The sequence below is a fragment of the Eschscholzia californica genome, unplaced genomic scaffold (assembly GCF_041429995.1).
Source record: "Eschscholzia californica isolate CP2 unplaced genomic scaffold, dmEscCali1.0.p SCAF_3, whole genome shotgun sequence".
Classification (NCBI taxonomy): Eukaryota; Viridiplantae; Streptophyta; class Magnoliopsida; order Ranunculales; family Papaveraceae; genus Eschscholzia; species Eschscholzia californica.
In genome coordinates, this window is record NW_028238420.1 from 56,982,738 (window position 1) to 57,010,588 (window position 27,851).

Below are 27,851 nucleotides of genomic sequence, written 5' to 3' on the forward strand. Positions count from 1 at the left end.
TAAAACCTCCCCTGCACTATCCCTTAAAACTGCACCATAGCCAGCAGACTCATCATCCAGAGCTCCATCTGAGTTGATAAGGACAATACCCTCTCTGGGAGGTTTCCACACATGTCTCTGATAGGTCACATCAACCAGAGGCATCTCTATATTCCATCTGCTTAGAAGAGCAGCATTGGCAGAAGTACACTCTACTTTCCCATGCCAGGCTGACAAGGCAATCTTTACTTCATTGATAACCAATGTGAGAATGGTAGTTTATAAGGGTAAAAGTGAACTTTTACAAATATTTGCATTCCTATTCCTATACGAACCAAACACCTAATTAGGAATATGTTAAGAATCAAATTCTCATTCCTGGTCAAACCAAACATCAAACTACAGTAATTTGATTCCCAGGGATCACGCCATAGGCGCGCGCGGCCGTAGGGTTTAGAGAATTCTTGAAGAGTTTAGGGTTTTAGAAAATTCTTGTTGGGCTTTAGTCAATCGAGCTAAGGGCCCGTTTCAGAGACGCCGTCAGCTTCCTTCTCCTTTCATCAGTCAGATTACACAACCAACTTCTTCTTCTTCTCTTCATTTTCTCTCTCTAAAATCACTTCTCTCTCTCTCTCCAAATCTCTTAATCTTCTTCTGTGCTTGATAAACAATGGCAGATATTGTTCAGCTCAGGCTAGAGAAGTCATTACCAGAGTTAGAAGACCTAGAACGAAGAGGTATTTTCACTCATCGTGAAATCGCAGAGATTGTTAAGAAAAGAACAAACTTTGAGTATCGAATCAAACGTCCAAGTCCATTTAAATCAGATTTCTTAGCTTATATAGAATATGAAACTCAACTTGATGCGCTTCGTCGACTTCGTAAGAAATCTATTTCTGTTGATTTGAAAGAAAAGGGGAATAGAAGGATGAAGAAATCTTCTTCTGATTTTGGTGGTGTTAATAGAATTCTTGATTTATATAGATTGTGTACGATGAGATTTAAAGGTGATATTGAACTCTGGTTTCGATATCTTGAGTTTTGTAGAGAACGAAATCATGGAAGAATGAAAACAGTAAGTGCTGAATCTCATATTAAGATTTAGGGTTTTTGGGTTGTTTAATTAGTCATTTATTAGTTTTAAAGTTATAATCTTTTAGTTGACACTTAAATTAGATGAAATGGAAGTTATTGAGTTCTGAATTTCAAATTACAGTTGATAAGTAATTAAGTTTCTTTGAAGTTGAAACAATACAATTTTGCTTGAAAGGTTAAGACACAATTTGGGTACTAGTTTTTGAAGGAGAAAAAGTATCAAAATTGAAACTTTTTGAATTTTTTCTGCAGGTTTTGCCTCAAGTACTTAGGTTTCATCCAAGGGTTCCTGGTCTTTGGATTTATGCAGCAGCTTGGGAATTCGATAAGAACTTAAATGTCGCTGCAGCTCGTGCATTAATGCAGAATGGTTTAAGGACATGTCCTGATTCTGAGGATTTATGGGTGGAATATCTCCTTATGGAGCTCACTTACCTTAACAAGTTAAAAGCAAGGAAAGCTGCTCTTGGTGAAGATTCAGGGACATTGGTTAAAGATCATGGTGATGCTGATGAAAAACAATGGAGAGATGAAAACAAGGAATTATTTATGCCCTTAGCTGAGGAAACTGAAAATGTTACCGCATCTGATGCTCAAGAGGGAGAGTCGGACAAGAAAGTGGATGCGCTCCGAGAGCAAGCTTCGATTATTCTTCGAACTATATATAATGGAGCACTTGAGGCTCTCCCAACCAGCATGAGTCTGAGAAAGAGATTTTTGGATATCTTAGATGAGACTAATCTGGCACATTCGGAAGAATTGAAGCAAGAGATTATGGATAGCATGAAGAGAGATTTTGCTAAACAACCTGAATATTGGGATTGGCTTGCAAGACTTCAGATTGTTGACCTTCAAAAGATGAAGAATATGAGTAAAGAAGATCTGCTTCGCCAATTGAATAATGCAGTTGAAGTAAGCGTTTCTGAAAGTCTAAATGCCACTTTTCGTTTTCATCCTACTTGTTAGTTAGTTATGGTTCTGCTTTCTTACTAGATATCATTAAAATACATCTCTCTTGATTATACCCTATATGTTGTTGCCCCTTTTTTATATCTATCAAGAATGATGGGCATCGGAAACTGGGTATTTCCGTTCATGTTCATCTTCTTTATGGAAATTCCCGCAGAATGTATATAACATAATTTCGGTCATTTTTTCCTAATGCTGGAGAAAGCTGAAAATGAAGAACTTTCAAATTTATTCAGTAGTTTCTTGCATGACGTGATGTTTTAGTGACATTCTGCAAAGCTTTTACATCTCGAATTTTGGATCTAATTGGTTATTAGTTTTCTTAATGCTTTCTGAATGTTGTCATCAAGGATTGTCATGGACCTAAAAACTCATGTGTATTTCCACTCTTCAAAAAAAATCATGTGTATTTTTACGTTTTCACTTAAAGTAGTATTACATAAATACATGTCTAATTTGATATGCATTTTCCTCTTTGCTAGGTATACGAAGAAGCAATTAACTCTGTGCCTTCCTCCGAGATGTTCTCCTTTTATACCAAGTTTTGGGTGGATGTTATTTCTCCTGAACAAGAAGGTTCTATCATTTCTGAGCTCGCCAATATTTCTGATAAGGTTGTAGAGTTCGCATCTCATTTGTTTAAGGTATTTGAAAAGGCTGAATCCAGGGGTTGCATCACCGAGGATCTTGCACATCAATATATTACATTGTACTTGCAAATGGGGAGACTAGAGGAGGCTAGGAATCTGGCCGAAAAGCTTTCCAATGGACAACTTGCTTGCTCAGTAAAAATATGGGTTTTGAGAGTCTCAATTGAGATGAAACGGACGACTAAGGAGTCTACTCTTAATAAAAGTGAGCTACAGTCTATCTTCGAACTACTTCAAAAAGCTGTGTCAAAAGGGAAAGTTTCAGAGGCTGAAAGCTTATGGCTTATGGTATGAAATTATTTCTCTATTTTCTTTTTTCAGAAGACAGTTTACTTGAAAGTTATAAGTATTTGTCCTTAGTCCTCCGTAATTGAATTGTCTTCCTTGTACGTGTTTTTCTCAGTACATTTATATTCATTATTCAGATATGACCTAGTTACCCAAATACCCTCTCTTTTCTGATTTTTTCTTGAGGGCCTGCTTGTTCTATGTTCTATTTTCTTTCTTCTTCTACTTGGGCAACATAAACTAGAGTAGTCATACATTTTTGCTCTATCTGGTTCAAATTGATTTTGCTCCATGAGCATAGAGTTCCGAAGATAATGCCTTGATAACTTTGAGTCATAATCCCTAATAATAGTAACTAAGAAACTGATAAATGATACAGTAAATCAGAGTAAATTAGAGGTTTGACCATTTAAGAGTATCCTTTAAACTTGGTAGCTACTAAGCATGTTTTTTTTCCTAACATTGTCTTCCATTTCAGGCGATCAAATTCTTCTCTTCTAATAAGAAGTATTTTGACAAGTTAGTTGAAACATTTTTAGCTTCCTTAGTCAGAGACGCCGAAGGTGAACTATCAATTTCTACTGCTATTGTGAACTGTGTTCTTCAGAAAGATGGTATTCAACGAGCTAGAGAGGTTTACAAGAGGTTCGTTTCAAAATCATGACAAGAAAACTTCTTCTCATGTAATATTCTTTTACTTAATTACCATTTTTATGTGTCGAAATTGCAGATTTTTAGCTTCACCTCATCCAAGTCTTGCACTATATAAGAACTGTATTGAATTGGAAATGAACCTTGCACTTGTTGGTGACAAAAATGGTCGTGCAAATGCACGTAAGTTGTACGATTCTGCCCTTATGACGTATGACCAAGATTTGGAATTGTGGCGGAATTATTACTCCATGGAGGTCAAGGTAAGAATATGCGTTATAGACGGTAGTTGTTTTTTTTCCGAATTCTTCGAAGTACTATTATATTGTACAGTAACCACTCATCTTCAGCCTTTTTCTAGATTTTATACATATTATAGTTCTTGCATATAATAAATTAAATTTATATATATATAAGTATATATTAAGCAAATGTACACATATCTACATAAGTAGCTGAGTTTTGGCCGTGCAACCTCCCGAATCCCAATCCCAACTATTTAGCTGTTAAGGTCAACTCGCAGGAGGATCCTCTACGCTCAAGTGCTCAACTGATTTTTTTTTTTTTGTTTTGTTTGATTTATGTATTTACACAACCTTACTTTTATTGTATATAATGTCATGTAATAATAGTAATAGGTTTTCTGTTTGACATATTGAAATTTCTTAACGAACAGATTGGTACGTCAGAAACGACAAACTCTGTATACTGGCGTGCACGAAAGATCCTCAAAGACGCCACTGAGTTGATTGCTCTAAAGGATTTATGATGGGTATCTGTTTTACTCACTTCCAATTTTGACAAGTTCAGCAATTCCTTCATTCATTTGAAGAGCAGAGTGTGTTCTTGATAAAGCCTTGCAGAGATTGCTGGATATGGATATTACCTAACAAGGCCACGTGAATCTCATGTGTTTGGCTTAGTTAGTCTCAAGTTTAGCCAAATCAAATTGTGAAAGCGAACTCAAAGTTAATGCTTAATTTTTTGTTAGCTATATAGAGTCGAATATACTTAGTTTATTGATCATAATTATTTCAGTATTATCAATTGTTGTTGCCAAAAAGTCTATCAGTCTTATTTTTTACTCCCTGTGATCTTATTATTAGCAATATTGGTCTCCGGTAAGGGGTAAGGGGGAAATCCTTCTAGAGAGGAAGAAGGAAAAGAAACGATGTGAAACAAAATGAGGATGGTAGAAATTTTAACTACATGTAAAATATTTATCACCTTTTTTTGTCATTAGACTAAAAGAATTCTTATTTATTTTTGGGTAATAGGATCAGGAATTGACGATGGGTTGCATCAATATCTAGGAAAAAGTCTGTTCATAATACATAAGGTTCTAGTGGCTGTCAAAAGTCATTACTTTCATTGCATGACATTGATTTTGATGAATTGAATAAACATTAGTATAATCTACTATATCATACTATGGCCCGGGAAGGCTATATAGAGACTCTTAAGGGCATTTTTAGGATTTGAAAGTCCATCAATTCTTCACTAATTGGATTTTCTCTAGTTAAGTTTGGAACTTATGACTTTTGAATTTTTAGACTAGATGCACAACTAATTGCGCAAGCATACAGTTGTTTATCCAGGGTATCTTATTGGGTCAGTCTCATTTCACTCGCCAATTCGATGAACCCAACATCATCTATCTAGGTATTGGATCCCGTATACCTCACTAATTGATGATGCCAAAATCTTCCGATAAAGTCATCACTTTAAGAGTTCCTAAGAACTACAAATCACAGGGTCCAACCATATTCAGACGTGTCAGAGACTCAGAGTAGTTCAATGTAATAAAATGGTTAGACAGACAGACTAGGGTTCTAGCCCCTGATTACAGAGACTTGTCCAACCATCAAATAATCACCCTTGTGTCATGAGAAGGGTTACCATGTGTCGGTCTCAACTCTCAAGACTCAAATTGCTTTTGATGTTTTAATTGTGTTGCCTTTGAAGCAACTTTTCTCATTGAGAAAGAAGACTCTTGGTGATTACAGGAGCAGTCTTACTCTTCAAATGTGAAATGCACGGTTTACCTTAGAGAGCGGTGGATCAAAAGATTATTTGACTCATTTTCATTTTCTCATTGATTTTTTATCCGAAGGTTGGGACGAGTTGAACATGAATGTGTGCGAAGAATTCTAGTCTCTTTCTCTGGGCAAGAAATTGAAGGTCCTTAAACACAGAGACACAATCACACAATGATCCGAGTGAACCGAACCGAACCGATTCAGAAAACTATAGGCGCTCTTGATTTTCTTATACGCGCGGGCAATTATCACCTGGGGAATCGTAATAATTAGGTATAAGGTGACGTGTCGCAATGACAGACTTCTCTGAGAAGGGAACTTTCCCGCCGCATGGACAAGACTTTTCCTCGATACAAACAATTTAGTGAGAGAAAAGAAAGAAAAGAAAACAAAAACCCTTCTTTTCTTTCTTTTTCTCTCTCTAAATTTCTTCATCAAACTGTTGTTGAGATTTCTCAAAATCCCCCCTTTTTCCATTCCGCCATTATCTCCTCCTCCTTTTCTTTCTCATCCGAAACCCTAGTCGTAAAATCATCCATGAAACGTCGCTCACGTCGTGTTGCTCTAAAGCGAGCGCCGGCTTCAAAAGGTACTTTTCCCCCCTTTCTTTTTCTTCTTCTGAAATCACTCTGTTTAGTTTTTTAATTTCTCTTTATTTTTTTTTCTTCATTTGATGGTATTTGATTTAGCCAAGAACCATGAAACAACTGGTAAAGATGATGAAGAAGAAGAAGATCAGAATCCAGCATCTGATGCTGATGTTATCGGTAGTGATCAAGGTCTTCTTGTGTTCATTTATTTGTTTTTTTTTTAATCTTTGATAAACCTGATTTTTACTTACTGTGAGGGAGTGATGAAGTGAGGGTTTAGTCAATTTGCTTATTGGGGATTGTATAATTGCTTAAATGTGATGACTTTTTAATTTGAATTTAGGTGATGATTTGAAGGAAGAAGACAAGGAGAAGGAAGAGATGGGGTTCTTGGATACTAAAGGAAAAGGGAAGGCTGTAGTTGAAATTAGTGATTTGGGTTCTGACTCTGATGAACATAGTGAGTATAACTTGATAGATTCTGAGACGGATGAATCTGATGATTCTAGTTATGGTCAATTTGGAAGTGGAAGTTTGAGAATTGGTGGATCAAAGCAAGGAAGGGCAAAAAGGCGGAAAACTACTGGGAAGGGTGAAGTGTTTAATGCAATAGAACTCGATGTTGATGAACTTGAACCAGGTACTTTTGATCATGTGGGTGAAGAAGAAGTCGCTGAAGAAGAAGAGGTAGAAGTACCATTTGATTTCTTTAAAGAAGCTGATGTTGTTCAAGTGAAGAAGAAGAATGCCAACAAAAAGAGGAGAGGTAGAAAAGGAGAGATTAGACCATTGTTATTCTGGGAGAAGTGGGAGGATGAGAGTGACGCATGGATCGATGAGAACAAGGAACAAGAGCTTGCTTCAATGTGTGAGGATGATGTGCTTGAAGCTGCAGAAGCACCCCCTGAACTGCTTGTGCCTCTCCTTAGGTACCAAAAGGAGTGGTTAGCTTGGGCTTTGAAGCAGGAGCAATCTTCGAATAGAGGGGGTGTTCTGGCGGATGAAATGGGAATGGGCAAGACTATCCAAGCCATTGCATTGGTTCTTGCCAAAAGGGCGATGAGTCGAACTGTTTTTGGGCCTAGCGGACTCTCAGAGTCACCCAACTCGTCATCAGCATTGCCTGAAATTAAAACCACACTTGTTATATGCCCAGTGGTTGCTGTTATTCAGTGGGTGAATGAAATTGCACGGTTTACACCCCCAGGGGACACCAAAGTACTGGTATACCATGGTCCGAATAGAAAGAAGCATACTGATGAGTTCTCTGAATATGATTTTGTGATTACTACGTACTCCACTATAGAGGCTGACTACAGAAAAAACATGATGCCAAAGAAAGCACCATGTATCTGGTGTGGAAAATCATATAATCCCAAGAATATGCATGTTCATCTGCGATACTTTTGTGGTCCAAATGCTGTTAGGACTGCTAAGCAGGCTAAACAAGTGAAGAAAGCAGCAGGAAAGCGTGGACCGAAGTCTTCCAAAGTGAAAGGAAAATCTGATGGCCCGGAAGTGGCTAGTGACTGTGAGGGCAGTGAAACGGATGGGGCTCGAGAGAAGAAAGAGAAAAACGGAAAAAAGGGCTCAAAGTCTGTGTCTGGTACGTCCATGGGTAATGGAGGAGGTGGAGACAGGGATTCTGGAAAATCAGTTTTGCATAATTTGAAGTGGAACCGCATTATTCTGGATGAGGTCAGTTTCCTTCAAATCCAGCATTTACTTTTGGGATAGTTGTGTTTGTGGTGCCACCCGCATCAGTATAGCCAAATTTCGGCTATGCTAAACATGTGGTTTGGTGGGTGGGTTCAGTGCGATAGTCAGTCCTAATTCATCATTTCTGACCATATTGTTGTGGGCTCTCAAACATTTCAGTATGTTAAGCTCAGGTTCCTTGGGAAAAACTGATGCCTTTATATTGTTCTTGTTGTAGGCTCATTTCATAAAAGATCGACGAAGTAATACTGCCAAGGCTGTTTTTTCTTTAGAATCTTCATATAAATGGGCTTTAAGTGGTACTCCACTTCAAAATCGTGTTGGGGAACTCTATTCACTGGTACAAATTTATTTCAATTTTCGTTGGCCCTAAAGTTATGTTTTTTTTTCTTCTCCTTTTGCTGATGAGCGCAATCATTTGTGTGTTCAGGTCCGTTTTCTGCAAATAGTGCCTTACTCGTACTATTTCTGTCGGGATTGTGATTGCAGATCACTTGATTATAGGTGAGTATTGTGATTGTTTCTTTGCTTTTCTGTTGGACGGTATGCCTCATTTTCCTTCTTATGCATTGTAAGCCTTAAACCTGCCAGTAGTCGTCAGTCTGACTATCTTGGGTTACTCAAAGACCCTCCCTTTTAATCAAAGAATCACAATGAGATCAGGTGATTACCGTATCTTCTTAAGAATCTAGGTTACAACTTGAAATTTTAGAAAAAAACTAACATAATTGAAGATATATGAGATCCATTGATGCCTCTAGTAAGTATTCTACGCTGTTTAAGATTAAAAGTTTCCTGTCCTGCGTTCCAATGTTAACCATGAGGTTGCTTCTTTTTTCTGAGCTAGCTCCGATCATCAATTTTCTTCACATTGTCTGCTTATCTGCAGAATTACTTTTTTGATACAAGTCCGAATTATGAGAACTGCGTTTTGAAAATCTTCTGCTACCATTTACTTTATGATATTTATATTATGAAGTTACATTTTCTGATATCATACTGGTATTTAGCTATCTTCCTTTTTTATTATCTCTGTTATCTTTTTTATCTCCCTTCCGTGATGTCCTTTCCAATTGCCTTCGTTGCAGTACGACTACACAGTGCTCCAACTGTGTTCACAAATCTGTGAGACACTTCTGCTGGTGGAACAAGGTCAGTGTAATTAATCCATGTGTTCAATCTTTTTTAATACGGGATGTTCTATCATGGTCCTTCTTGTGCATGAGTGAGTACTAAATTCCAATAGTTTTTTATATTAGTATGTGGCTAAACCGATACAATCTTCTGTCAATACGGACGAGGGGAGAAGAGCCATGTATTTGTTAAAAAACAAACTTTTAAAGAGCATGGTGTTACGCCGTACTAAGAAAGGCAGGGCTGCTGATCTTGCTTTACCTCCTAGAATTGTAAGTTTTGCTCTGACTTCTGCGATTTATGTCCGCACTGTACAAATGTGTTGTATCAAAAATATTGAAGTTTCTTTTTTTAGGTGACCTTGAGGCGGGACACTTTGGATATCAAGGAACAAGATTACTATGAATCATTATACAATGAAAGTCAGTTACAGTTTAATACGTGCGGCTCCCTCTTCTTTCTCTTTCAGTTATTCCTTTTTGTTACTTGTGATCCTCAAAATTCGCACGAGCAGATTGAGACCCATTAGTCCTAGATTTGTCTCTGAAACTCTATGATTCAAAAAAATCTACAGGACAAGATATCGTAACACTTTTAACACATGGTTATATTGCTATTACAGATATATTGATGCTGGAACCTTGATGAATAATTATGCTCACATATTTGATCTCCTGACACGATTACGTCAGGTAAACTACTGGCCTTTTCTATTTCCTTGATTATGGTATCATGACATGTTAGTCAATTATGCCATGTATTTTAGCTGATAATTCTTAGTTTATATTCGAAACTCTTATAGAGAAAAACATTAGTTCGTTCTTATCAAGCGAAACATATAATGATTTGAGCACAATATTACTTCCTCAGCAAAAAAAAAAAAAAAGAAAAAGAATTCAGATACCCTTATCCAGTTATCCTACATGTGGTGATTGAATAAAGAGGTATAACCTTTGCGCTAGAATCTTAACATATTTAGAAAACTTGGAGGTCTTCTTAATCTCAGAATTTAGTATTTTATGCTCTTAGACGTTTGGTATATTTATTAATTCATTTTCTTCAGTGATTTTAAATCTAGAAATGGATCTGATTTGTTCATTCTCTCTCTAACACCACAGGCTGTTGATCATCCCTACCTTGTGATCTACTCTAATGCGGCAGCACTAAAGAATGCAAATAACAACGAACAAGGGGAATGCGCTATTTGTCATGACCCAGCAGCAGAAGATCCAGTCGTGAGCTATCTTTTTTATCCTCTTTTGTTTGCTTAATGTTATCTTTACTTAATCCATATATTCTTAGTCTTTACCATTATTTCTTCGTCCCTTTTCGATTTGACTATTTCAGGTTACCTCTTGTGGCCATATCTTTTGCAAGGCTTGTTTGACCGATTACTCTGCTGCTTTAGGACAAGTCTCATGTCCCACTTGTTCAAAACCGCTAACGGCAGATTTCACAACAAAGGTGCAGCCTGTGGACCAGGGTTCCAAAACAACTGTTAAGGGTTTCAGATATTCTAGCATCCTAAACAGAATCGCGCTCGAAGATTTTCAGACGAGCACAAAAATCGATGCTTTGGTAGATACCTTTTTATTTTACATCATTCATTTATATTCTTGATTTGCTTTATTTGTTTGCCCATTTTCTGCTCTTCTTTTTTCATGCTTACTGAGTTGTTGACTTCTAATGGTTTTTTAAAGCGGGAAGAAATCAGATTTATGGTTGAAAAAGACGGTTCAGCCAAAGGGATTGTTTTTAGCCAGTTCACTTCGTTCTTGGATTTGATACATTACTCTCTACAAAAGGTGAGTTGTCAAAACTCCACGGTTTGATTTGGTTCAAAAGCACAAAAGTACTCCATGTTAATGTGGTAATTTATTTCCAGTCCGGCATAAATTGCGTCCAACTAGTAGGAAGTATGACAATTGGTGCAAGAGATACTGCAATAAAAAAGTTCACTGAAGATTCAGACTGCAAGATCTTTCTTATGAGCTTGAAAGCTGGAGGTGTCGCTCTAAATCTTACTGTTGCATCACATGTAAGTAACTCGTTCATTTCTTCTGTAGCTCAGGCTTCTTATTGATTATTCGACGTTGTCTTTTCTTACTCTAGGTTTTGTTCATAAACTTAACTCAGGTTTTCATAATGGATCCTTGGTGGAATCCAGCCGTGGAAAGGCAAGCTCAAGATCGAATCCACCGAATAGGACAATGTAAACCAATCAGGTTATAACCCAAACTCTACAATCCTTCTAAATCTTCTCTGGCGGCTTGGCTTCTGATGTTTATTCTTGTTTAACTAGAACTGTAAGATTTGTAATCGAAAACACTGTCGAGGAGAGAATTCTAAAGCTTCAAGAGAAGAAAGAATTAGTGTTTGAAGGGTAAGAAGTTTCAATTGCTCACTGACCCTTTTCATATTGGTCTACTGTGTCTTCCGGAACTAGTGCTCGATCTTCTGTGAAACTAATTTTGTAATTCCATATTGATTTGTTGTAGGACTGTCGGAGGCTCAGCAGAAGCTCTGGTAAAATTGACAGAGGCAGACTTGAGATTCTTGTTTGCTTAAATTATGATGAATTAGATTTTTGTGGATACAAGGAAGGTCACATTGAGACGCATCGAATTAGTGGGAATTCCTTCAAATTTGGTTGAACAAAATTTTGCATAAAGGTCAGTCAGATATAATTCAGGTTGTATATGGGTAGATTTTCTAGTTGTGTTTGTCAAGATATGATGTTTTTAGCAAACTTAGAGAAAGAAAAGTCAGTTTCTACAATAGATCATCAGATGCTTGTTTTTGGGTTATAACAGGTTATGACAGTAGAATTTTTGTGTAGGGATTGGCTTCATTTTTTTACCCTTCTCAGATACAAATGGTTAGGTGCAAATTGTTCCAAGTGTTGGAGTGAGTTTTTGCTCTTTTTGTACCCTCTAATATAGAGGAGCAGTGCTATTCGCCACGAAAAATGGGGCCGACTTCAGGGCGAAGGCTGTTGTGAGTGGGATGCATCTGCCCGGCCATTTCTCTCTCTACCAGGCCTACCCCATGGGTGCTGACGATATTAGCATTTGGCTTGTGGTTGGCCTCATTTTTCAGGCCAAATAGTATTTTACAAAACGATAAGGGTGTTAGTCATATTGGCAGCCAGCGGATTCTATTTTTTCTTATAGTGGTGTAAAACTGTTAACTCAGATCCGTGACAAACAGTATGACTTTAGACAATTTCACGCCTTATATCCTTGGCTGTTTATCTTGGGTAGAAATGTAGAATATTTCCAATATCAAGTAGGAAGTATTTCTCAACAAAACAAAAAAAGTAGATAGGCGGAAGCTGATTCACTTAACCCCTAACATAATATCGGGGAGTGCTCCGTTGTTTTATTTTTTATTTTTCCATCTTTTAACTGTTTACGACTTCAACACGAGTCTCATTATACGAATCTCAGACTCAGTGGGAAAACGAGTCTCATTATACGAATCTCAGACTCAGTGGGAAAACGACGTAGTACATATTTGTCTCAATAGATCCAGAATATAAAAATAGACCTATTTCATTGTTGCTCTCCGATGACTACTCACATCCTCTATCTGATTGAAGATTCTTAATCTCAATCTTGTACCCCTTAACTTTTCGAAAGAATCAGACTTGTGGCACAAAAGGTAGATGTGACTCTACCTAGTGTAGTCATTGGTGAAAATGATGACTTCTCAGTCACCTCTTGCCTGCATGGGTATAAGAGCATCTCTAACCCCAACCTGCCTTATGCCGAAAAAATTACTTTTTCATATAAAATTTTCAGCCTCAACTCAACTTCGAAAATTCAGTTCCAACTCCAGCTTCTTTTGAGGTCGAAATTTGAATTTGAAACCTCCAATTTACAACTAATAATTGATTAAAAATTTAAACCTAGTTAAATACGACTAAACAACAATAGAAAAATTAAAGATAGTCAGAAGGGATTTCTTGGGTCTCGTAGGTGACCGGCTAAATAAGCGTCTCGCACTGCCTTAAGCATTCGTGCACAATCTTCATCGAGAGACCTAACATCAATCATCATCACGTTCATCCCATATTTGCGGTTCTTGTATTCTCTATCTGTAGAGCCTCTTGTTGAACCCGTAGAGCATCTTGTTGAATCTGTATAGCTTCCTCCATTGTTGTTGCTCTCCATTGAGATTCTTCTACTCTCTTTTCCCGATATCCCTCCTTCGGAGCTTTTGAAAACTATTGTCTTCTTTGTTGTTAGTAGTAGAATGTGTGAATTTTCTCAAACTCTTGCATTTGCTTTGGCTTGTTTACGACCAATTGGTTTTTCCTCCGATAGATTGGTGCTAGATTCTCTTTTGCCGGATGTTGACTCTCTTGGCATGTCTGACATCCACTTGTTGTGTGTCATCAAAATTTTATGAACATGTTGGAATCTAAAGCATTTTCCTTGGTGATTCTTTTCATACATTTCAAGTGCTCTTTTTAACTGAAATGAACAAAATGTATTTAAAGTTTATATTATGAAGTGAAAAGATAGAAATAAAGGAATTAAAAGATTGAAAAGTTACCCGGTCATAATTGTTTTCGCCGTTTTTTGGAACTTTATTTACTAGCCTTAACGAAGATATAAAACTTTGACATTTAGAGTTTATCTCGCTGAAACGAGATTTACAACTCCGGAGTGTGCGTTGATGCTTTGCATGAGCATTATATTCATCCGCTATTTTTTGCCAGAGTACTTTATATTTCTGACAATTTCCGACAACCGCATCATATGTGATTTTCAAATAACAATTAGCAAGTAAAATATCTTCGTCTTGCTTATATGGTTCCCGTTGAGTTATCTTTGTTGAAGTCGTCCCTTTTGCCCACATGAATCATCAAATACTTCATCATCGTCAACCCCTAATTGAACCAACAAGAAAGCAGAAGTAGGAGACAACATTTCCATAAAACTTTCGCCGAACAATTCGTTAGTATCTAGTGGATCCATTATAGGAAGATCAAATAACAATATAGAAAACATTTGAAAGAGATTAAAGAGAAAGAAATTGAGAGAGATAGAAAGATATTGAGAGCGATGAGATGAATGACTGCGCTCAACCCCTTTTTATAGAGGTTGAACCCATTTCTAGCCGTTGGATTTGCTCCAACGGCTAGGATGGACCCCAACATGACCGTTGGGAAGTCATGTTGGGGAGACTTCAGTCGACCCTAATGTTAGGGCCGACTGAAGTCGTCGGTTGCAACTGACGTTGGATGGCCAAATTTATAGTCACTCAAACTTCTTTTGCAATGAAGGGTAGTATTATAGTCCCTTTTACCTCCTAGCCGGACTCTGCAAGTCGACCAGAACTCTACCTCAGTCAAATTAAGAGACCCGTCATGGCCTAGAGCCTTAGATGCCAGAAATAGGTTAAGTTGAGAGATAGTCTCTTTCACTTTCGAGAATCTCCATCGCTTAATCGAATAGAAGGTGCAGATATACAATTATTCAAACATTATATCAGATTATTATCTAAACTGATCCTCAAAACACTAAAGCAGGTCTGATATCCGGTCCAAAAGGCCTCCGAGACTATAATCAAATTACGCTCCAAAATGCAAACAAGAACAATCCAAAAGAATCATTGTAAATTCATCATGTCCAGACACAGGAAATAAAACTAAAATTACTAATGAGAACTTCTTGTTGATTTTAGGTATTCGGATACAAATGCAGTAGATCTTACAAAAGTGACTCGGAGTAAATTTGGAAGAGAAGATAAGGTTGGCAAGTCTATATGCAGAAGACAGTCGTGAAAATATTAAAGTGTCTTCTGATAGGAACGCCAACAAACCCGATGAATTACCCTTCGTGCTTATGTGAGAAAACATATATCATATACGTTCACCTACAAGCTTGAATTTCTACATTTGAGTCCCTCTTTAGCATAAGGTAGGGTTATGAGTATATGGTAAGCTGGAAAGAACCTAAGGTGGATTATTGGGCTCTGACATAATCCTCAAACAACTTATGGAGGGTCCTGAAGTATGGTGCATCGGACGTTTACCTTCAGGCGCACCTCTAAGGAGCCATGATGAAGTTTATGATAGCTTATGGAGGATTCTGTCCGTGCCTCAATGCCTAGGGGTTATAATGTAGATACATATATGTGACTCTCCTCCATAAGCCTTGTTCTGGGTCAGAAGTTATTGCTCGTGGTTTCTGATCGATGCCTCTATTGCACTTCTTAGCGAATCAAGTCCTATCTATGTTGATAAACTAGTGCATATAACTGTTGATATAGTGATACTCGTCTAGCTTTTAACAGAAAAAACAATCCAGATCCTCTGAAAATCTTAAATTTGAACCTCACCAGAAATCCATACAAGAACAATTACCATCCTTAAAATGGTGAAACCGGCATCGATCTCTCACAACAATTTCTCGATTATAAATCTCTGACATTCGTTTAGTAGCTTCATGACAATCTACACATACCCTCAAGTTCTTGGTGATTCGAATTTTAGTCCCTGGCTTAGTATTAATTAACCCAAAAGCAATGGCTAACTTCTCACTATGATGACAAAGTGCAGTCTCCTTCTCTTCTTCGTCCATATCGAGTAAAACTTCGTCCTTTTTAGGGCTATAACCTGCAAGTTTTAGCTCTCTACTCATCTCATCCAACTTAGCATAAATCTTGTCACTTTGGGGGTGAGAATTATCTCCTGCAACAAACTCATGTACCATTCCTCTCAGCTCTATGAAGCTACATCCTGGTGTTTTGCTTACCCCTCGTTCTCTCATTACTCTCCTCAACTCGGCTACGTTTTCCCACTTCCCGTTTGCTGCATAAATATTCGATAATAATACATATCTGCCACTATGGTTAGGTTCTAACTCTATTAGTTCTTTCCCTATATGTTCTCCTAGTTCAGTATTTCCATGTACCCGACAAGCATTAAGGAGAGCTCCTAACACAGCGGAATTTGGCATCATTGGCATGCTTCTAATAACATCCTCAGCTCGACTTAACAACCCCGCTCGACCAAAGAGATCAACCATACAACAATAGTGATGAATATTTGGTTTTAATCCATATATCTTTGTCATAGAATCAAAATAGTTTGACCCTTCATCGACCAACCGCGAGTGGCTACAAGCATTCAAGACTCCAATGAAAGTTATCTCATTTGGTATGACTCCGCTTTCTTCCATCCGAGAGAAGAGTTTCAAAGCTTCCTTCCCTCGCCCATTAATGGCAAGACCTCCAATCATTGCACTCCAAGCTAGCACATTCTTTTCTTTTGCATTTTCAAAAATTTCAAGTGCTTCCTCCACATACCCACATTTGGAATACATGTCGATAAACGAAGTAGTCAAACGAATAGTAAATTTAATGCTTTTATTTCTTAGATACTCTTCGACCCATTCGCCAAGCTCCAATGATCCTAAATGAGCACAAGCAGATAACACATTCACTAAAATACTCTCATTTGGCTCTACTTTCTCTTCTAACATTTCTCGAAAAAGTTCCAACCCCTCCTTGAAACGGTTATTTTGGACATACCCATTAATCATAACACTCCAAGAAACAACATTTCTCTCAGGCATTTGATCAAACACCTCAAAAGCAGACTGAAAATCACCACATTTTAAAAACCCACCCATCATTATATTCCAAGAAGCATCATCAAACTCAGGAATTCTATCAAAAACAATTTTTGCATGGTCAATTAAACCACAAGAACTATACATTTGTACTAAAAAATTCAAAATTGAAACTTGAGAAGACCACCCAAATTTGTAAACTTGGGAGTGAATTGCCTTACCCAAAGAAAGAGATGGAATCTCCAAACAAGCTTTGAGAAGCAGAGGAAATGAATGAATATCAGGGCGAAGAATCGATGTTTCTTCCAAAACATAAATGTAGAAGAGAATTGCATCAAGTGGGTTTGAACTAAAAGCATAAGCTCGAATAAGGGTATTAGTGATGAAGACATCAGGTTTATTGATGTGAGAGAAAAGGAAACGAGCGTAAGGGATTGAACCATTTGGAGAAAGAGCAGCAAAAGAAAGAATTCGAGAAGCAACGAAATTATCATGGAAAATGCCAGTTGTGATTGTTTGAGCATGAATTTGGGTTAATTGTTTCATGGATTTGCAAGAAGTGAGATGATGAAGAATTGGGTACTTTGATAGAAGTTGAGTAGTTGGAATCCATGGAGGTTTTTTGGTATTTGAAGAAGATATAGAGAGATTATGGACAGGGAGAAGGAAAGAAAGAGAAGCCACTGTCATTTGAAGTCAGTTAAAGTTTAATAAGTGCTCTCTCTCTCTCTCTCTCTTCTTTCTTCTTCAACTATTCATATCTTTCATGATCATATTGAACATTATATTGGGCAAACTGGTTTACAAAATTTGCAAACTAGTTGTCAACGCAAGCATGGTTCACAAATCTCTTAAAGTCTGTTTGTAGAATGCAAACTTAATATTACAAATCTTGTAAATCTGGTTTGCAGAATGCAAACTAGGCGTGCTTATCGTGTAAATGCGGATTGCAGAATGCAAATTCAGTTTGCAGATCTCGCAAACTCGATTTGCATAACTGGACAAATAAAAACATTGATAGAAGGGGAAAATTGAGTGAATTCCCGATGGGGAAATCAAAATAGTTTCCGTGGAATAAAATATTAAAAGGTGGAAAGTTTAAAACATTTCCCCAAACACACCTCCATTTTATCTCGCCTTTATTAGCCGGCCCGCCAATTTTACCGGAATCTCATCTCTCTCTTTCTTCTCTCATTTCTCCCTCTCTTCTCTCTCTCTCTTCATCCTCTCTTCTCTCTCTTCTCTTTTTGTCTCTCTGTCTCCGACGAAGGGAGGAGCCCCTTCGTCGGAGCTCGTCTGGTTGCAAACCAAACGAGATCTGGTCTGAAGAAACCAGACTCATCTGGTTGGCAAATTAGACAAGATCTGCTTGAAGAAACTAGTCTCGTCTGGTTGCATACCAGACTCATCTGGAACCAGAGCTCGGGCGAAGGGGCTCCTCCCCTTCGCCGGAGATGGAGAAGAGAAAAAAGAAAGAAAGAAAGGTGTCGCCGGAAATGGTGGAAGTCGTCGAAGATGGTGGTGGTAGTGTGAAAGGAAGAAGCTGAAAAGTATAGAGATTTGGGTGTTTGGGAAACAAAAAGTCTTAATTTTTTTTTTTTTCTACCAAAACTTTATATCCCAGAAAATTTCTTTATTTCTCGGTGTAAAAAATAAACAAAACAGTTCATCTGTCAAATCAAATCATCTTGCTTGCAGACACATGAACTGTATTTGTTCAAAAGATGACTGCAACTGAAAATTGATCAAATCAGATTGATTTGAGAGGATTTCATAACCACATGTATTGTGTTTGTTCAAAAGATTATTTCCATTGTAAACTGGGAAAATCAGTCTGATTTGAGAAGTTTTTCTCAATCCAGATTTTTGAAAATCGCCATGTTTGAAAGTCCCATTGATGAAACAATCACTCAGCAACTGATACGAACCATTGCACATACTGCAACTTCTCTAACACTTTTTTTTTATCACCCAAATCCCAATTACACATGATAAACATAACATTTTTTAGTTATTTCAAAAAATTACTAGTCCTTTTTATTATGTCTAATATTTTGATTCTAGTCATTTTCTATTCCAAAAAGAGGTTATTTCATTTTTCATCCCAGATAAGAGAACTCAGAAAAGTGATAATAGATACTCACAAAAATATCCCAGAGAACATTTCTTTGCTTGAAGAAACATACTCCATCTAGGTTACTTTAGTGTCAGGCCAAGGAAATCAACTAATTTGGCACAACTAATACCTCAGGTAACCATGTAAATAACATTAACTGATTAAAGCAGATCATATATTTGAGTTTCCTTACAAAAATGAACTCCAAATCAAGCTTAAAAGAAAAAGTAAATCTCCTCCATAGTTACTGAGTTTGAAAAGAAAACCCATGAGTTTGTAATCTCAGTGCAAATCATGGTAAGGGGCCGGCATTTAAGTATCTTATAAAGGGCTTAACAAACAGGAACTCCAAAATTTTAGTCAAAGGAGAGACTTATTCTGCTTTAATTGTTGTGATATAAATATACCAGTAGGCGAAGAAGTTGAGAAGTTCGTCAGAGTGTATTTATATATCAAGGAGAAGTCTACGAGGATCCTCCACCACATCCTTAATACGACGTAAGAAGAAAACTGCTTCTCTCCCGTCAATCAGTCGATGATCGTAGGTGAGCGCGATGTACATCATTGGCCTTGGAACAACGACTCCATCTACAACCATTGGGCGGCTGACTATTGAGTGCATCCCCAAGATGGCCGACTGTAAAAATAATCATGAATGAGTTTCTCTCTCATGAGAATAAAATATCCACAAATTACAGAACTATAATGCTGATAGTCAGGCTCGAAAATTGGGCCTTTCAGAGCCCTAAAGTAGTTGTGATTGGTTGACCTACCCAAGTAACTCGAGTACTGAATGGTGATCAAATATTCATATGTGGTGTATTCGATGAGAAACATGGGTATATATACACAAATACATTATACAAGAGATGGTGAAAACTCGACCAAGTGACTCGCTCGAAGCGGTCATAATTGGGGTACATTCATGGGCCATAGCGGCAAGTCTCGAGCCAATCTCGCCCCCCAACAACTTAAGCACCTACTACTTTGACTTTTTGGGGCAGGGGGTTTGATAAAAAATGTTCATCTACAGACATACCTGCGGAGGGTTGATTATAGGGGTGCTCAAAAGACTTCCGTATACACCGCCATTTGAAATGGTAAATGAGCCTCCAGCCATCTCATCAATTGATATAGTTCCATTGTTTGCCTTCTTAGCAAGGTTGTTTATCTCCTTCTCTATGTCCGCAAAATTCATTTTGTCGGCACCTCGGATAACAGGAACTACAAGGCCCTTCAGTAACAAAAGCAATGGATGAGAAATCAGCGAAGTAAGTTTCAGTGATTGAATGAGTGGTTGAGGTGATTGCTACCTACTCCCACTATTGAGCATGACAACTTAATAATGAAGTGAATTATAGGAATCAGAGTACAAATAGTATATATACAGCCAAGCTATTGATGCTACAAATGATGAAAACCTTTTCAAGAATGTGAATCTAGGATATATACCTTTGAAGTACCAACAGCAATACTGATATCGACATAATCTCTGTATATGATGTCGTCTCCGTCAATGACTGCATTTATGATAGGCTGATTCTGGAGACCACTAACAGCAGCCTAGAGCATGATAAAAATCATGTTAATATAGATCTATTATACATACATGTATATACAAATATAATTGTAATCTATTGTTGTACATTGCAAGTACCTTCACAAACCCTGACATGAATCCCAACTTCACTCCATGTTTTTCAACAAATGCATCCTTATACTCAGAGCGAAGCTTCATCAGGTTAGTCCTGCATTACAAGGCCATTAGATAACAAATATGTGTCTCTGGAGTCTATATATATATATATGTGTGTGGACTTCATGTCATAAGATGTCACGACCAAAACTATTGAGCACTTGCTCATAGAAGTGGCACAAACAATCTCCCAGAAATAGAACTTCAAAATCCAAAAATCAAACACGTAAAAAAATGCACATGGCATTGCTAAAAAGTCAAAAGCCACATCAAACAACAAAAGTCCTCATTTTGTGTTGGCCCACATTGGATGGGAGAAAAAAGTTGTAACTCACATGTCAACTTCGTTAAATGTGGTCAGCAAAGCAAAAGTATTCTGAGAATCTTTCAACCGTGTAGCAACTCGCTTTCTGAGCCTTGTCATCGGTACCTGCAACATGGTTTATGAAATGCATTAAAAATCTAAAACAGATTGTATATCCCCTTATCATACTAGAAATGATTTTTAAATATTTAAACCTACCTACTTTAATCGAGCACATTACCACTTACAACCATAAAATATAAAAATTAAGAATTTGGAATAATGACAAAGTTGTGGGACTTACCCGTCGTTCTCTTTCCTTGGGAGGAAGCACAGGTTCTGATGGAGAAGTTCTTGATGGAGCGGGAGAAGGTGCCTTGACCTTCTCTTTTTCTGCGGAGTTATCTACTGCAGCTTTTGACTTGGATACAACATCCTTCTCTTCCGGAACAGATGGCTTAGGTGTGTCTTTAACTGGTTTCTTCTCCTCCGATGGGGCAACATGTGTCACGATTGCACCATCACCCGACTTAGAAATGACAGCAATTTTAGCTCCAGGTTCGACAGTATCACCTTCTTTTGCCACAAACTGCTTGCAAATAAATAAATTAGCAGTATAAGGATTCTAAGAAGCTAATACTTTTCCGAAGAGAGAGAAAAAAATAAAGAAAAATCAACAGAAACAAGTACAAGTACTGATACTTTACCTTCTGGATAATTCCAGTTTCTGGACTAGCAACATCAATGGTCACCTGATTACAGAATAACCCCAGGATCAGGAAATATATTAAGTAACATCTACAATTAAATAACCCTTGAATGTATGAGAAAAATGGAAAAGGAGCGCACCTTATCGGTTTCAACTTGAGCAATTGGCTCATCAACTTGGACACTGTCGCCAGGTTCTGCTCAGATTATAGTATCATGAGTTAACAAATTCAAGATTACGAGCATAAAGCTTGATTCTCACTAGAGTAAGAGAAACAAACAATCATATTAAGGGGAAAAAAGAGAGGCAAGACCAAGAATGTTAAAAGAACGACGTACTCTTCAAGAATGTCGCCAAAGTACCGTCAGTAATAGATTCACCCATGTAAGGCACAACAGCATCAACCAAGTCACCTTGAAAAATTATAAAGAAGTTCAGATATTCTGCTCAGAGTAATATAGTATTATATGATATATCTCTAAAGCAGGAATAGATACCAAGAGGAGCATGTGAACATCGCACCATTGTCTGAAGAAAATGACCTGCTCCATACTCGAAGAGGAAAATCCTTTTGAAGCGAAGCAGCAACCTCCCTGTATGGCACATCCCACCAAATAATTTAGACACACATCCCAGACTATATGGCTTAATGTTTCTCTCAGATTTCCTTTTTGAAGAGATGGGGTAAATTTAAATCAATGAAACTCGAATTCTTGAAAGAATAATTGATCCCATAAATTCGAATACAGCTGACCCTAACCTCACTGACTTTGAAGTAACTGTACCACCTGTAACAAAATAAAAACAATTTGGGGGTTAGACATTTTTCGAATGCATCAACCTCATATAAACATCAGGCGCTCATTCTACTATAACCAAATATTATTATTACCGGGTAAAATATGGCAACTGAAGTTTCGTGCATGAGTAGATCCTCGTCGGAGAAGTAACGTCTGCAAAAGCATTTATTTTCATGAAACTAAGAATTTTCTACCAAAAACAGCAACAAACAACACGCATTTCATTACGCGAATATAAATAGAGATCTTCTAAACAAGGGGATTATTCAATATTATGACCAAAAAGGAAAAGAGACAAACTCGGACAACTTTCGTACCTCTTTGCTAGCGGTCGTATAACTTCTTGTTGCAGATGCGGCAGGTCGAAGCTTATACAGAGACTGCCCACACACAGAATGAGCTTTTAAAATCATAAAATACTAAAAAACTCAATGAAAACAAACTTGTTCACTCAGAAAATCCCTAAAAATCATAAAATATAATCAAACAAGTAAATAATAGATAAATCACAATAAGAAGAAATCTTACAGAAGAAGCATTAGAGCTTTCAGAAACGATTTTGCGTCTTATAACTGACAACATATTTGATTTCTTCCGTCTTCAGACGAAATCTAATAAATCAAAAAACAACATATATATTATTAATAAGTTCGATCTAACACGTCTAAAACAATCTTTCAATAAATATTTCATAGATTTACTAACGTTTTGCTTCAATAATAGAATCAACAAGGCAAAAACAACAATAATATATTATCAAGAACAAATGAAAATCTTACAGGTTAAATGATATTTAGATTTCTCTACATGTAATAGAAAGTTAGAAAGAGATCTGCAAGAAGAGAGAGAGAGAGAACCTGGTTTGAAGAAGACGGATTTAAGATTTGTGAAAGAGCAGATCCAGAGCGAGAAAGGGTTTGGAGAAGAAGAAGATGAAAACGAGTAGCGACGGGCGCGGCCTTATAGTCTAGGCTTTTGTTCGTGTTTCCTATTTCATACAAGGAAGTATCCGTACCCGCACCATGGAATTGGATGGACACGATTAAATTCTCCAGAAGTCTCCGTACCCGCACCACCGAATTGGATGGACACGATTATGCAGTCAAAGGTTTCCCCACGTTACCCCCCTCGTCCGATTCCAAACAGCCCACGTTTGAGAACCATGGGCCTTTTTACGAAGGTGGGTACGAAATACCAATGTGTTAGGGGGACACATGAATTATACAAGTGGCAGACAGGGTAAGAGGAACACAATCACTCTTGTGAGACATGGAAAATGATGGACCCTACTCAGTGCAATCCCCCATTGTTTAGGGAGAAATGTTATGTTTACAACTAAAAATCTGGAAAAATCATTCAAATTGACGTGGATCCTGTATGGTATTTTGAAAATTTAAATGCATTTATATCTATTCTTGTAATCTTTCAAAACTGCCCTCTATTCTTTCTCTTATTTGCAAATACTATCATCTATGAGAATTTTCTTTCTCTCTCTAAATCTTTATAGCGCTTAGTAATCTCTTTTCATAAAGAGTCATTCTTCTTCAAGAAACGTTCTCTCTCGAATCTCTTATTTCTATCTAAAACAATAATAAGTTATGAAATTTCCAATCGGTATCACCCAAACATATTTCTCTATATCTCAGGAATGACTCAATACCTTTAGATTTCTATCAATTTATCCCTAAAATCTTTTAGTTTATTAGTGTGATCTTTCTTTTGCCACTCACTCAAATCATAATTTGTGAGAAATGAAAAGAGTTAGAGAATTAAATTTTTTTTAAGAATTAGGCCTTTCAACGTCATGTAGAATATTGAGATAATGTTCATCATGAAGAGTAGGGGTTTCAAATGAATAATAGTATTGAGATGACAAAATTCACTAAACCTTTATTGGTTTCTGGATGAGTTGATGTTGCCCTATGGATTTTGGTTACACTTCCATTTAGAAAAAACGTTAACAGCAAGAAAGGTCTAGATAGAGAAAGAAAAGAAGGTTGATGGTGAAGTTTTAAAGAGAGAAGAGGAAAGGCTAGTTTGGGAAATCTGTAAAATTAATAATAAAGGTAGTTTGAAAGAGATTCCACTTCTTATGCCAACTAGATCTGGGTTACCTTTTCCAGATTTTTAGTTGTAAACATAGCATTTCTCTTGTTTAGGTGGCTAATAAGACAAATGGTATTTTAATCTTTTCATATTGTGAAAAGACTAAAATAACTTTGTCCTATTAGGAGTTGTACACTATGGCGTGCACGGGGGAGTCACTCTATCGGTTCCGATCTTGTCATTCTTAAATACCTCAAATAACATACATAATATTTCCTCGTCCTTCCTCCCTTCAAACCAACTCTCTTCCACATCATATCATTTCATCACTTCTAACAGATGAAATCGAAAATAGCTTTCTTGGTTATTTTCTTGATGATCGAGGTTTACGGTTAGAAAAATTTTGAAACTTCAAAATTCTCAGAACTTTACGAAAACCCGGGATAAACAAATTTTAAAACTTTAATGTTGTAAAATATAAACGTTCTAAAATATTCAAGTTCCTGAACTTCTTAACTAAAACTTCAAATTTTTGTAACTTTTATTAGAACTTTTACTAATTTTGTTTTAAACTTAAGTCATTCGAATAAAAATCAAGATTAAGGAAAAAGTTATACTATAGGGTTTTCTTACTTTATCTCTGAGTGAATATTAAAATAGCTCAGTCGATACATAACGGATAAGTCTCGCAGTCCATTTTTATTGGGAGTTTGACACAAATCACATCCAACGGTTGGTATAAGACCCTCTTCGTGTAAATTAAATCAAAATAGAAGGGCATTAGTGTAAATCGACCAAAATCGGTTAGATATCTACTATCCACGTATTTTTCTCCCTACTTGCGATTTTCTATCAAGATTTACAGCTTTTATTTATGAGTTAGTTAACATCCCTTCTTTATTTCTTCTCCCTTATCTTCTTTATTTTCTGTTCAAAATCGACATCGTTTTTATTACTGATTGTTCTCTGTTTTTTCATCTCCACATGATTCTTCTTAGGAATTTTAATTTAAATGTCATCTCCAACGTTAGCCAAAATGGATTTGTCGTGTCCGTAGGACGCGGCGGAAACCTAGTAATATATTAAGCACTACGGTTATTAATTATCAAAATATTGTAAATTTTAAGTCATTTTGTGATCGGTTTTGCAGCTATTGGGCATATTTGGCGTGAACAAGTTTGGGTAGATTGAGGGCGTTGATGGTTGAAGTTTTAGGAGGTGTATTGGTTTGTAAAATACATCAGAACATGGTGGGAAATTGGTATGGTATTTGAAATGAAAAAAAATAGTGCAGGTGTTTATAGATAGATCTATTGTGGAGGATTCAATTGACTCTTTAGTAGGAGATAAATGGATAAGAGAAAAAAAAAGGTATTGTTTGAGACAAAGTTGGTTTTGGATATTGAAAAGAGATTGTTTGAGCTTAGGGATCCATCATCTTCTTCCCAAGATGATGAATTTGCTAAGAAGTAATTTGAGTTCCTGTTAATTACGTTGTGATTAAATGTAACGATTATTTCCTGTTTGTTCCTTAATTTGTGACAAATTTTATGTATGACCTCTTAATTTATGCAACTTACTCAAATGCTATGTATTGTATTTTCAATACATTGACGAGGAAACCAACATTTCACTTTCAAAACATACGCTTGTTTAATTAGTTTGTTTCATTATTTTACATCAGCATCTTCTTTTCTCCCCTCCCCATCTCCTACGATAGATGACCACCCTCGAGCGAGCTCTTTTTTTTTCCTCCCCTCCCTCTTATCTCTCACACTTTCTCCACCTCCTCTTTATCTGCCTAGTAAAGGGGAAGTGAACCTCTTCGTTCGAATTTTTGCTTAAATTTGGAATCACTTTTGTTGGAATTATTATTTAAATTTGAAATCACCTTCGTTGGACTTTTCACCCAAATTTTGAATTCCAAATCAAGACTAAGTTAGTCTGAATTTGAAATTTCAGATTCAGACAAAAGCCTGATACATGCCATATAGCTGGGTTTAACAGACAATGATTCCAAAGAAGGGGTGCCCTCCCCTTCGCAGACAAAAAACAAAGAGAGGGAAAAAGAAGGGAGAAAGAGAGGACAGAGGGGAGAAGGAGAAAGATGATAGAAGAGAGAGATGGAGAAGAAGAGAGAGAGAGAGATTTCATGAAACCTGCTTTTTCACGAAAATCATTTTTTTTCGAAAGCCAGTTTTTTTTTCGATAATCATTTTTTTTTCCTTGAAAAACAATTCGGGAAAAACGATCTTCATGAAGTAAAAAAAATTTCAGGAAATTTCACTTATTTTTAAAATGGTTTTCGAGAAAAAAAATGATTTTCGGTAAAAAAAAGGTTTGGAGAAAAAAAAATTTCAAGGAAAAATATGTTTTTGGAAAAAAAATTATTTGGAGAAGAATCGGTTTTCGGGGGAAAAGCAGTTTTCGAGAAAAAAAATGTTTTTCGAAGAAAAAATGATTTTTTGAATGAAAAAATGATTTTTTGAATGAAAAAATGATTTTCGGAGTAAAACATTTTTCGGGAAAAAAATGATTTTTAAAAAAAATTATAATTTTAAAATAATTATTTTGTAGAAGGAAATATTTTTTTGTTAATTTTAAGTTTGAACTAGATTTATTAATCCAAAATCGTAGCAAATCTTAAGGAGGTAGGATGAGATTTTAGTCCACTACAAATTTTGGAATTAAGAATCCTAATCATTCAGTAGTCATAGGACTCTTGGTAGCCAAATAAACCAAGGATTCTTGAATCCTACCAAATCTCACTTTTGATAGAATCTTGCAACCAAAACACAATTAATTTCTTTTGTCGCAGTTAACGGTAATTTAATGTCCTCTTTCATTATTACTCACATTAATGATTGGAAGTAAATAAGATGGTCGATGTTTTATTAATATTTCTTTAAGTAGATGTTTTATTGATAACGTCGAAGCCTTCTGTTCTCTTCGCTTCTTGTTGATCAATTTGTAAATAAAAGATTCTTGTAGACTTCGCAATGGTAATATCTAGACACTTTAGGATGGTCACCTTCAGTCCTTCACTAAGTGGTTCCAAGGTGTTGACATAAACTCCAGAAATCTCTGGAGATCCCAGGTTCGAATCCAAGAGAAGGTGGAATCTTTGGTTTATTTTGAATTGGAATTATTATGGTATAAATAATGTAGTTGGGCTTTAGGGCATTGTTTAGTTGGGCTATAGGCCCAGTTCTGTTAGAGTTTGAGTGGGCGGTTATCGATCTTATCACATCTTTGATGTACTAATGGCAAATGTAACGACATACGTTGATCGGAGTCGACTTCCAAAAGAAAAGAAAAAACAATAGTTTCTATGTTAAATACTAAATTTCTATCTTTGGTACAAAAGGATTAAAAGCATTAAATCAACTATTAAGTATAGAAAAGTTTACCAACAAAATATAATAACGTATGAGCTCCGATACAAAAAGCGGTTGTATTTCCACCCGCATTTATTATCGG

At 36.6% G+C, this 27,851-nt stretch overlaps 3 protein-coding genes and 1 pseudogene across 7 annotated transcripts; 2 read left to right on the top strand and 2 right to left on the bottom strand.

Annotated features, from left to right (window-relative positions):
• Positions 1-353: 353 nt before the first annotated feature.
• On the top strand, positions 354-4,695 carry LOC147552261 (U3 small nucleolar RNA-associated-like protein). The gene is made up of 6 exons (XM_086667451.1): positions 354-1,054; positions 1,327-1,986; positions 2,526-2,981; positions 3,460-3,626; positions 3,712-3,895; positions 4,309-4,695. Exons 1-6 carry the CDS (start codon positions 650-652, stop codon positions 4,399-4,401), a joined length of 1,965 nt encoding a protein of 654 aa, XP_086523577.1. The 5' UTR covers positions 354-649; the 3' UTR covers positions 4,402-4,695.
• Positions 4,696-5,771: 1,076 nt separating this feature from the next.
• Positions 5,772-12,004, top strand: LOC147552262 (Helicase protein with RING/U-box domain-containing protein). Of its 2 annotated transcripts, none has more exons than XM_086669233.1 (16): positions 5,772-6,260; positions 6,361-6,438; positions 6,605-7,959; positions 8,198-8,320; positions 8,411-8,484; positions 9,069-9,132; positions 9,240-9,386; positions 9,470-9,555; positions 9,737-9,806; positions 10,233-10,349; positions 10,462-10,692; positions 10,815-10,919; positions 11,000-11,152; positions 11,251-11,339; positions 11,417-11,497; positions 11,613-12,004. In XM_086669233.1, exons 1-16 carry the CDS (start codon positions 6,002-6,004, stop codon positions 11,680-11,682), a joined length of 3,102 nt encoding a protein of 1,033 aa, XP_086525359.1. In that variant the 5' UTR covers positions 5,772-6,001; the 3' UTR covers positions 11,683-12,004. The 2 variants fall into 2 exon arrangements, with proteins under 2 accessions (XP_086525359.1, XP_086525360.1); XM_086669234.1 differs by having other exon boundaries at positions 5,854-6,260; positions 6,361-6,450.
• A 2,763-nt stretch (positions 12,005-14,767) lies between these two features.
• On the bottom strand, positions 14,768-17,674 carry LOC147552263 (pentatricopeptide repeat-containing protein At5g48910 pseudogene; annotated as a pseudogene). 2 transcript variants are annotated; one of them, XR_015238437.1, is made up of 2 exons: positions 16,922-17,531; positions 14,768-16,797 (listed from the first exon to the last, which is right to left on the bottom strand). The product of XR_015238437.1 is annotated as a pentatricopeptide repeat-containing protein At5g48910 pseudogene, transcript variant X2 (transcript). The 2 variants fall into 2 exon arrangements; XR_015238436.1 differs by having other exon boundaries at positions 14,768-17,674.
• Positions 17,675-18,943: 1,269 nt separating this feature from the next.
• LOC147552264 (Dihydrolipoamide succinyltransferase) lies at positions 18,944-23,480 on the bottom strand. 2 transcript variants are annotated; one of them, XM_086669235.1, is made up of 15 exons: positions 23,183-23,480; positions 22,854-22,936; positions 22,643-22,705; positions 22,418-22,478; positions 22,286-22,313; positions 22,048-22,118; positions 21,864-21,938; positions 21,666-21,721; positions 21,524-21,568; positions 21,121-21,405; positions 20,848-20,942; positions 20,474-20,564; positions 20,269-20,379; positions 19,856-20,050; positions 18,944-19,453 (listed from the first exon to the last, which is right to left on the bottom strand). In XM_086669235.1, exons 2-15 carry the CDS (start codon positions 22,905-22,907, stop codon positions 19,262-19,264), a joined length of 1,422 nt encoding a protein of 473 aa, XP_086525361.1. In that variant the 5' UTR covers positions 22,908-22,936; positions 23,183-23,480; the 3' UTR covers positions 18,944-19,261. The 2 variants fall into 2 exon arrangements, with proteins under 2 accessions (XP_086525361.1, XP_086525362.1); XM_086669236.1 differs by having other exon boundaries at positions 22,023-22,118; positions 23,183-23,469.
• Positions 23,481-27,851: the final 4,371 nt, after the last annotated feature.